At 40.9% G+C, this 11,655-nt stretch overlaps 1 protein-coding gene across 1 annotated transcript in view; it reads left to right on the top strand.

Annotated features, from left to right (window-relative positions):
- The window catches only part of LOC109934543 (latent-transforming growth factor beta-binding protein 2-like), a 312,512-nt gene that overhangs the window by 139,714 nt on the left and 161,143 nt on the right, over nt 1-11,655 (top strand). The window contains exons 11-12 of the mRNA XM_048600033.1: nt 8,870-8,889; nt 10,432-10,480. Coding sequence (XP_048455990.1) covers nt 8,870-8,889; nt 10,432-10,480 — 69 coding nt within the window. The remainder of the gene's footprint in view (nt 1-8,869; nt 8,890-10,431; nt 10,481-11,655) is intronic.

Here is an 11,655-nt window from a genome sequence, read left to right as displayed (position 1 = left end):
CACACACACACACATACACACACAACACACACACACACACACACACATACACACACACACACACACACACACACAACACACACACACACAACACACACACACACACACACACACACACACACACACACACACACACACACACACACAACACACACACACACAACACACACACACACACACATACACACACAACACACACATACACAACACACACACACACACACACACACACACACAACACGCACACAACACACACACACACACATACACACACAACACATACACACACAACACACACACACACAACACACACACACACGCACACAACACACACACACACACACACACACACATGTTTCTATATATATTATATATATTTTACAGTTTTATCACAACTGTGTACAAACGCATTTCTGCAAGCACCCAATTTTCATGAAGAAAATAAAGAAACATTCATTCATTTGTAACTTCAAGCTACATAAATTACTCTATACCCATGGTCAACGAAGAGAATTATCATTCATCAGCAAAACTCTAGCCAGCCCCACCTTTGTCCGTCTCCGCATATGCATTACATACATGTTCTTTAAATCATGCAAGTCTTCTAATGGCATCTGTGTACGTCCCTTTTGGCTGTTTATCTAACATTTACCTGTTCATATCAAGATGTTCCTTCTCCAGGAGTGATTCCTATCTAAAAACTGAAAGAACTACAGATGCTATCAATCAGAAACAAACACAGAAATTGCTGGAAAAGTTCAGCAGACCTGGCAGCATCTGTGGAGAGAAACCAGTATTAACATTTCAGGTCGAGTGACCATCCTCTGAACTGGGGAAGGGTCACTCGACCCAAAACATTAACTCTGATTTCTCTCTACAGATGTTGCCAGTGCTGCTGAGCTTTTCCAGCAATTTCTGTGATTCTTATCTACTTTGAGATGCCATACAGCAGAAAGACATCAGTAAAAACATCATTTTAATTTTTTCAAGTCTTTGCATCCATCAATGAATTAGTGTTGTGCATAGTGCTGCAAAGCTCTTCAAGACAGGTTTACCAGTCCAAACTTTAGGCTTACTTCAGCCGAGTTGTGTGGACTTTGCTTAATGTCCACTATCTGGACCTCCCCAAAAAACTCCAACAGATTGGTCAAACATGATTTCCCTTTCACAAAACTCCATTAAGTCTGCCTGATTACCATCAACTTATCAGAGTGCTTTGCTATAACCACTTTAGTAATAGCTTCTGACATTTTCCCTATGACAAATGTTAAACGAACTGGCCTGTAGCTTTCTGTCTCCATTAGTTTTTGAATAAAGGAGATATTTTCAGTATATTCCAATCAGATTCACTAGATTGATTCCAGAGATGAGGGCTTTATCTCATGAAAAGAGGCAGAGCAATTTAGGCCTATACTCTGTAGTGTTTAGAAGAATGAGAGGAGATCTAATTTAGGCATATAAAATGCTAAAGGGGATTGACAACTTAGATGAAGACCGGACGATTGGGGCAATCTAGAATGAGAATTTATAGTTTTAGGATAAGGGGTAACAGATTTAAAATGGAGACGATGAGAAATCAGTTCTCTCAAAGGAATGTGAATCTGTTGAATTCACTACGCCAGACTACAATCGACACCAAGACGCTGAATAAATTAAAAGAGGAGAAAGACAGATTTTTAATTAATAATGGGTTGGAGGGCTATGGAGGGCGGACAGGCAGGGAGAGTTTAAGCCAGAAGAGAGATTGACCACAATCGTATCAAATGGTGGAGCAGGCTTGAGAGACGAATTGTTTACTCCTGCGCCTAGTTCTTATCATCTTATGTTCTAATGGAATCATCCTTGAATCAAGGGCGTTTTGAGAAATTAAAACCAATGCATTAATTATCTCGCTCGCCAGTTCTTTTGGGGTAGATGGTAGAAAACATGCACACACCAGAGACCTGACAATGCTCAGATAGATGGCTACATTCTCTATTTTCTGTGTTTGACTGTGCATATCATCTGGAAGCTCCACCAGATATTCTCTGAACTCATGATGCGACTGCAGAATTTACAATATTGCTGATGACTCCAAATATATGGCATCATTCTAGGGCTCAAAGTCAACGTGGTCCACTGCAGTCCTCAAACTGTTAGTGACCTGACCCATGATGGGCTCTGCTGCTAGGCCTCATCATTGGCTCACCAGTTTGAATGCGTGAATCAGTGTGCAAACTGATACCTACCAACGTTATGGGATTTATACTGTTGGAAGGTGTGGATGAGTGAAAGCGACTGTTGATCTAAGGATCCCTGCTCTTCCTCTTGAAGTGGCCAGTTTTCCCTGTGCAATGTCATAATAGGGACTGTGGCAATGTGGAACGACATGGATAGCTTCTTCCTAGCTACAAACTCAAGAACAGTTTCTTCCCCGCTGTTATCGAACTTTTGAATGAACCTCTCAAATGTAAGTTCTGATCTCTCTCTCTGCACCTTTTCTGTGGCTGTAAAACTGAATTCTACACTCTGTTCTGCGACTCTGATGCACTTTGTATGGTATGATCTGCCTCAATAGCACATAAAACATCACTTCTCTGTATCTCAGTACATGACAGAAATAAATCAAACTTGGACTCAAAGAAATGCAAACAAAATTGGCTGGTGGTTAAAAACAGAGAGGAATAATCAATGGATATTTTTGAGGTCTGAATCAAGGTTAGGATTTGGAATGCACTGTCTGGAAATGTGGAGGAGGCAGGTTTAATTGAAGCATTCAAGAGTTGATCAGTGGTTATTTGGATTGTTAGGGTGTGTAGGCAAATGGGGAAAAGGCAGGATATTGGCACTAGGTAATATTGGTATATGTACAACAGGCCAAATGGTCTCATTCTGCACCGTAGATATTCTGTTATTCTGTGCTGTGCAACCTCAAATTTAGTTCTCATTTTGTGTTTTATTTGTTGAGAAGATGGGAGTTAGTTTTAATTTCATTTTCCTCTTAGAGTTGTTTTGTAGGCTCGGTGTCTGTGAGTTGGCTGGTTTGTGAGTTTCCTTGCCCTTTTTAATAGTGTTTTAAGACACTTCCAGTTAAAAAAAAGGGGGTTAGCAGTTCAGTGGATTTAAAAAACGATAAGGAAATTTGAGTTGTTGCTTAATGACAGGGGTCAAGGGACACACAGTGAGAGCCAGGAACATGTAGAATTCAGTCAGTTCTTGTATGTGGGTGTGCCAGAGAATGACTGCTGGAACCTGAGTTTCAGGAATTGGATTTGCTTTGAAGTTAAAGTAATGGCGAGTTTAGTTTGCAGTTTGTTTTTAGGTGTTTCAGGGAGAGATACCAGCTTAAAAAAAAATCTTGCGAATGTGCAGAAACTCATCAGAAAGAATCTGAGTGCAGCAGTAAGTGCAGAATTCAGTTTTACAGCCACAGAAAAGGTGCAGAGAGAGAGATCAGAATTAACCATGCAAGAATCTGTGGTGTGGAAATAATTGCAATTCTTCACTCTGTGTGTTGGTTGGGGTAGTGTGAATTTGAATCCATTTCTGATGTCTTACTGATTGCATTTCAACTGTACCATTTAATATAGTGCATGATATTTTCTTGTTTAACAAAAGCAAAACCTTTTTGTTAAAAGCACATTGGCTGACTCTTGTGCACGTATTAAGCAACTAATTGCCATGGTTTAAAAAGAAAGCAAAGGGTCTACCAGGCTGTTTTAAGTCTGAAGTCTGACTTAGCCAGCTGAGATCATAGTTCCCGGTCTCTGCACTCTTCACTCTTTAGTCATCTCCATTGTTCAGCCAGATCCTGACCTGTATGACAGAGCTTATAGATTGAAGGGTCACATATTGTATCATTGTAATCATTGTATCGTTTCAACTGTCCCTACTGTTTTACTCCATGTGTCCAGTAGTGAACACATGAACACAATGACTCACTCTGTGTGAACCTGCACTCAACCATTCACCCATCGAAGCCAGGGTAGTTGAGGGTTGACCACCCCCTCTTCACATTAACATATGTCCTCCAATGCACTATCCTGTCCCCACAATTTCAAATACTGTGTGCTGCCTTCAATCCCCACAGTTGACCTCTACACAGCAGTGACCCCTGACAACCCCCTTCACTTTCATTGAGCTATCTCCCAGAACTGATTATAGGCCACACCTCTGAATGAATTGGATGGGCAGCCTGACTTGTGAGTATCCAAACCCCTGACTGATCTCTGTGGAGCTTCCCAACTGATATACCATGGCTCCCTGAGCAGATTGCACTAGACATACAGGATTGACCATGTCCCACTCCCAGGACTACAGAGGTAGAGGTATGGAACCCCTTGATTGTGACCACCCAAGGAGCAGACTGACCATGTTGAAGCTCCTGGACTGACCTTGGATGATGGGCTTGACATTCTGCACAGCAGACCCCTGACTGAAAGCTGTATCCCTTGACCTGACTGAAGGCTATTCTTTTTGGACTTTGGGATATAGTCAAGTGCAGTGTGTTTGCTGTGTAAGCTGGCACATACTGTAGGTTTTTACCTGGACACATAGGAAACTGCATGTTAGTGCAATGAATTCACTAATAATGGTGAGAATGAGGTAGCACAGCACAAAATGCCCAGCCCCTTGACTGACCATGGCTAACAACCAGACTAACCCGCCTGGCTTTGTATCTCTGCTAAGGAGCAAGGCAAGATGGAAGGATTGTGAGCCTTTAAGCTCTGCCAGAGGGGTCAAAGGTGCTATGAGCATCCAAGTGCGTGCAAAGTGAGTGAGTTCTATGACAGCAAATGAGGAGCCGTGAGGTATTTCCTGGTACAGTCCATTCAGACTGGAAACAGTCCAACGTGTCCTGGTGCTGGAGCACTGGAAGCGCAGCATTGACGTGCAAAACCATTTTGTAATGGTTATAAAATTTGCCACTAAGGTCCTGTTGAGCCCGGTATGTGTTTGATGCAGGCACTCACTGCCCATGGGAGTGTGCTCTGAGATGGCATCACAGGTAGTTGGCTCAGTGGTTAGCACCGCTGCCTCACAGCACCAGGGGCCCAGGTTCGATTCCACCCTCAGGCGACTGTCTGTGTGGAGTTTACACATTCTCCCCGTGCCTGCGTGGGTTCCCTCCGGTTCCTCCCACACTCAAAAGGTGTGCAGGCTAGGTGGATTGGTCATGCTAAATTGGCCATAGTGTTCAGGGATGTGTGGATTAGGTGGGTTATAGGGGGATGGGTCTGGGTGGGATGCCCTGAGGGTTGGTGTGGACTTGTTGGGCCAAAGGGCCTGTTTCCACACTGTAGGGATTCTAAGTCTAGACAGGTAGGTGAAGAAGGCATGTAAAATGCTCGCCTTCATCGGTCAGACCAGTTGGAATGTCATGTTAAGGCTGTACAAGACACTGGTGAGGCCACTTTTGGAGTGCTGCATACAATTCTGGTCACACTGCTGCAGGAAGGACCTTATTGAACCGCAAAGGGTGCAGAAAAGATTTACAAAGATGTCATTGAGACTGGAAGGTTTGAGTTATAAGGATAGGCTGGAAGATTCTTCCCTGCAGTGTATGAGGCTGATGGGTGACCTTATAGAGGTTTATAAAATCATGAGGGGCATGGATGGGATGAGTAGCCAAGGTCTTTTCCTCAGGGTAGGGGAGTCCAAAACTAAAGGGCAAGGGTTTAAGATGAGAAAGGAAGGATTTAAAAGGGTACTGAGGGGCAACTGTTTTACACAGAGGACGGTGTGTATATTGAATGAATTAGCGGGAGAAGTGGTAGAAGCAGGTAGAATTGTAACATTTAAAATACAATTGGACAGGTACATGGATGGGAAAGGTTTAGAGGGACATGAGCCAAAAGCAGGCAAGTGGGACTAGTTCAGTTTAGGAAACCTGGTCAACATGGACCAGATGGGCCGAAGGGTCTGTTTCCATGTTGTATGACTCTATGACCCTACGTTGGACACTGCTGTCTACGATGGAGACGAAGATGAGCAGCCAGTGAGCTGGAGTCACTGAGTGATTTGCATGTCAATAATTGTTGCCATCCAGTTTTTAACTGATGTTTGGGAGCTGAAGAATCTGAGCATTCGTGAGTTGAATCAGTTAATTATAAGCATGTTATTACATTCAAATGAAATATAGGCAAATAGGTCTCTTGTCCCTCGCTAGTGAGATTCTCTTCTTGATGTTCAAAGCCTGGTTGCTTTTCTTTGTTGTTGTTGAGAATCTCGTTTTCCCAATCCTGGCATAATTCTTAATGGAAATAACACAGTATGGAACTGGTCCCTTCTTCATGTGAAACATCCTGACCTGAAATGTCAATTTTCCTACTCCTCTGATGCTGTCTGGTCTGCTGTGTTCCTCCAGCTCCACACTGTGTTACCCCTGACTCCAGCATCTGCAGTTCTTACTATCCCTGAGATAATTCTTAATGGAGTTGTCAATGCCCATGTTCATCATAGCTTAGGAAGTTTCCACTCTGAGTTCTTTGGGTGCCTCCACAACTGCTGACTGAGCTCCTTTGCAATCATTGATCAGGCTTGCTGGGTCAGGCAGGCCAGAATCTTCCTCCCGACCCCCCAGAAGAATGGACCTCCCACCTTGCCCTTGTACCCTGGAGGGGAAGGAGGCATTGCTGAACTTGCAGAACTCATGGTATCTTCAGGTGCAAATGAGGTTGCAGGCTCCATTTAAACATTCTGCTGTCCAGGCAGACATGCAATACGTTTTTATAGAAGTAGATATTTTCCTAAACAACCTACTCAGAGATGCTATTATATATGTGTAGGGTAGGTGGGACTTGAAACCAGGCCTCCTGGTCTAGAGGTGGGGACACCAGCACTGCACTACCAGTAGAGACAGACAGAAAGTTATCAGTGTGTAGACTGCAAACGATGACAGATAGTCAGCACTGGATACAGATGGATAGTCGTTAGTAAGTACAAGATTCAGAGCAATTTAAATGTGGTGCCAACGTCAGTGCCAGTGCCTCTATTCCATTAATTCACTGATATTTAGAAGATGGTGAGTGTCCAGTTACTACTCACTCTAATGACCTATTACCGTAAAATATTTTCAGCATAATTTTATGGTAAATACAATGTTAATTCAGAGAAGTAATCTCCATGGTGAAACGTTTTAAAGGGATTTTGCTATCAGTTTTATTACTAAGAATTTTCAAAGCTCTTTTTTTTAACGGCACAATTCTCCATTTGCCATTGTTAAGGGTACATTTCAGTGAGTTTTATGTAATTTTCCACTTACTTCAGCCTAAAGCTTGTACAGTGTAAATTTGGACTTATGAGCTGACTCAAAGTAACAGAATAACATTTCCTCCCAAATGAAACTTTATATTTCATTCTGAAATGAGATGGGGCCCCTAGCTCTGGATTTGTACTTTAACTGAAGCTGTGCCCATAATTGTTTTGCACCGATGTTCTAATTATAACTAGGCTAAATCAGCTGACATTGCAAGTAACAAAGAGCTTGCAGTACACAGTTAGTAAAGAGCTGGTAATTTATACCTGGTCTGCTCTCCTTGGCCTAATGCCGTTTTCAGTAAATTTGAACTACAGCTGAATAAATTGTAGGATTGACATTACGGCAGAGATAAGTTTTAAAAAATAAACATATCTTTAATAATTAATAAACTTTTCTGTTATGTTGACTAAGAATATGCACCACATATATGGGGTACAGAAACAGAAATAGAGAAACTCAGCAGGTCTGGCAGTGTCTGTGGAGAGATAGCAGAGTCAATGTTTCAGGCTCAATGACCCTTCTTCAGAGCAATATCCTTTCAAGTGGACATAAAATGTTCCATATCACCATTGTTCCTTCTTCAGTTCTGAAGAAGGGTCACTAGCCTCAAAATGTTAACTCTGCTTTCTCTCCACAGATGCTGCCAGACCCTGCTAAGTTTCTCCGGAAATGTTGGTTTTTATTTTAGATTTCCAGCATCCTCAGTTCTTTGCTTTTTATATATTTGAGGCACTGGCTTCATTTAAACAATTAGAAATTCCTCTACAGTGTATTTAATATCTGGTTTGAATCTCTCATGCACCAATATCTATACTTTCTGCATCAAAGGCCATTGTGCCAGTTTTACATTGGAGCTGCATACTGCATAATGTTGCACTCTTCCCATATCCTTTCAGTTTTTTTAAAATAGTATTTATTTAATTCAGTCTTAAAAATCATAGTTGATTTCACTTCAATCATCACTTATGATCCATTTTGTTTTATTGCTTTAGCTTGAGAATATTTTCTAAAATTCTATTTTTGATTTTTGTAATTCTAAGTAACATTCATGTAATCATTTGACCAAACACTATGAATAGTCTTTCACCATTTTGGCTTTCACAATTTTGAACATGTTGAATGGATTTAACAATAATTTCTCTATTCTGAGGATAATATCTTGGTTTGTAAAGATTGTATATATATCTTGAGTGGAAATATAAATGCTGACATTTCAATGCTGTCCTGAGGATTTTTTGCTATATCAGAAATGTCATCCTTTGGATTAGACATTAGACAATGTGCCATCAACCCTCTCAGCTGGACATAATGTGTTCCAATGGCACCAGTTTAAAGAGGAGTAGGGTAATTCTCCCTCTTGTCCTGGTTAATCTTTATCCATTATTCAACATCAGTAAAACATGTTACTTGTCAGTATCAAGTTGCCGTTTTAGGAGCTTGTTATACAGATTGGTTGCCATGTTTTCTAAAACAGTGAATCCAGTTCAGAAGTGTTTCATTTGCTGCAAAGCACTTTGAGACGTGCTATTGTTGTGAAGGTGCCATAAAAATGCAAATCTTTTCTTTCAATAGATCATTCTTCTTTATGTAACATGTAATTTCTGTAACTGACTTTCTTTTTCTTTGCAGATGATACGACAATAAAAACTGTAAGTATTATTGAAAATGATGATTAACTTTAAATACAAGGTGAAAATTAATAACTATTTGCAATTGTCGACAGTTAATTCAATCATTTGAATTTATCAGTAAATGTTACAACCTACTGCTTTCCAGTTGGATTTCCTTAGTAGGTATGTCACACACAATCTATAGAATATTTTTAATCTGTTATAGTAAAAATTACAATCATGATGCTTCACAATACTGGCTTGTCGTCTTTTGTATATAAATTGAAATTCATCTGATAACCATGAAATATGGTTAAATCCTATAAATCTCTCCAGGTGTTGCCAAATCAGCTTCGGATACTATTGAATCCATGACATGGCACACGTTGGCACAGCCCCTGGTCAGAGGTGGCACAATATGGGTCATCCTTTGGCATAAATATGGCTACAGTAACAGAATTAGCTTGTCTGATCCAGCATTAATGTGACGTCATAGGTTAGCACAAAGGTAGCTTTGAGAAGGAGTTATCCCAAGATAACAGGCTCGACCTTGAACAAAATCTGTCTGGGTCATGCTCTATCAGCTTCGGATGTTATTGAATTCATAACGTGACGCTGAACATAATTAGGTAATATGATGGCATGTTAGGACCATGTTATGGGGCCTAAGTATGTTTTCATGTGAAATTGCTAAGGGGGCTGAATGCAGAACTGCTGTCATTTTGTTTAGAGTCGTTGTACAATTTTGGCATCTGCGGAGATTGTACCTTGTGCCAGGCTATTTACATGATTGTATGTATCGGATTGTGGCAGCCTGCACAGAATCAAATTTTAATCTAATCCAGACTGCCAGAATGGGGTGTATTTGACACAGATATCCACTTTATTGTCGGCCCAATTTTGACTCCCATCCAGTGCAAAATCAGAGAGAAAATAAACAAGTGACCTCCTCCTAATGAACATATTGGATTAAAATCAAGGTTAAGTCTTTGGTCTTGTATGCCTGCACAGTGTGATTTGACAGTATATCAAATTCCTCTAGAGTTGAAATGCAGAGAAGTTTGCCTCAGCACAAAAGTGTTCATAAAACTGGATTTGTTGCATGAATTTCAACCACTGTTTTTTTTATTTTGGTGATGGAAGAAAGTTTCAATTCAGGCTATTTCGATTCAACTTTAGCTTCAAAGAATTCTAGCTGCTGCCAAACAAAACAGAAATTGCTGGAAAAGCTCAGCAGGTCTGGCAGCACCTGTGAAGGAAAAAACAGAGTTAACGTTTCGGGTCCGGTGACCCTTCCTCAGAACTGAAGCCACCAGACCCAAAACATTAACTCTGTCTTTTTTCCTTCATAGATGCTGCCAGACCTGCTGAGCTTTTCCTGTTTTGTTTCCTGGTTTACAGCATCTGCAGTTCTTTCATTTTTTATTTCGTTTTTTACCTAGCCACTGCCAATCTGTTCTCTAAACAGTGGCCCAAAAACTGAAACCAAAAATTAGACACAATGCTCAATCATATTTTGTGGTCAGGTAAAGATATTTACTGAATTATCTGCTGAGTGCCATCTGTTTGTGTTTAAAACAGCCTCAACCCTTTGCACCTGCTCATATTCCAAGAATTGATGCATATCCAGGTGAGTAATAATTAATTTTTAACTTCTGTTTTTGCATCAATAATTCCACTGTGGTCTCGATTTAATTTTCCATATGTTAATCATCATATAGACACTTGGAACATTACATCCTCATTTAATGCAGTTGATTACAACCTTATGAGGGAATTTGTCTTCCTGCCTTACCTTCAAATCTAAATGGATGTGTGGGAGTATAAAACATGAGCTTTATTTCAATTGGGACACTGAAGGACTAAATCATTTGCCAATAACATCTGTAAAAATTTGTTGGGTGCTTACAAATCAATTTTGAACTGCTGCTTCTTTAGTGAATAAGTCAGATTTTTAATGTAGAGTACTTTACCTCAATAGTTTAAGATTATCCTTCGACCATGAAATCTTTGCATTGAAGTACGGTACTAATCAACCGAACAAACACAGACTTCATAGAAGTCTTTTCTTTAGCCAGGATGCTGCTGGGTATGGAAGGTTGGAGCTATAAAAAGAGGCTGGAGAGGCTGGGATGTTTTTCACTGGAGTGTAGGGATTGTGAGGTGACCTGATAGAAGTTTATAAAATCATGACAGGTATAGATAGGGTTCATGGTAGTTATCTCTTCCCTAAGGTGGGGGATTTCAAGACTAGAGGGTACATTTTTAAGCTGAGAGAAAAGAGGTTGCAAAAAGACATGAGGGGCAATTTTTTTTACACAGAGGGTGGTTCGCATTTGGAAAGAACTTTCAGAAGAAGTGGTGGATGTGGGTACAATTACAACATTTAAAAGACATTTGGGTAAGTGCATGAATAGGAAAGGTTTGGAGGGATATGGGCCAAGGGCTGGAAAGTGGGACTAGTTTAGTTTGGTATTATGTCCCACATGAACTGGTTGGACTGAAGGGTCTGTTTCCGTGCTGTATGACACTATGACTCCAAGCATATATTCTTCCATGTGGCTTTGCAAATATTGTACAAAAACAGAAATTGCTGGAAGCTCAGCAGGTCTGGCAGCATTTGTGAAGGAAAAAATCAGAGTTAACGTTTTGTCCGCTCCACACTCCCCTCCAGCTCCACCACACCCGGCACTTTTCCCTGCAACCGCAGGAAGTGCTACACCTGCCCCCATACCTCCTCCCTCACCCCCATCCCAGGCCCCAAGAAGACTTTCCACATCAAGCAGATGTTCACCTGCACATCTG

Source organism: Rhincodon typus, chromosome 8 (assembly GCF_021869965.1).
Source record: "Rhincodon typus isolate 14 chromosome 8, sRhiTyp1.1, whole genome shotgun sequence".
Taxonomy (NCBI): Eukaryota; Metazoa; Chordata; class Chondrichthyes; order Orectolobiformes; family Rhincodontidae; genus Rhincodon; species Rhincodon typus.
The sequence above is the reverse complement of the archived record's forward strand: the minus strand, read 5'-3'. Positions and strand labels throughout refer to the sequence as shown.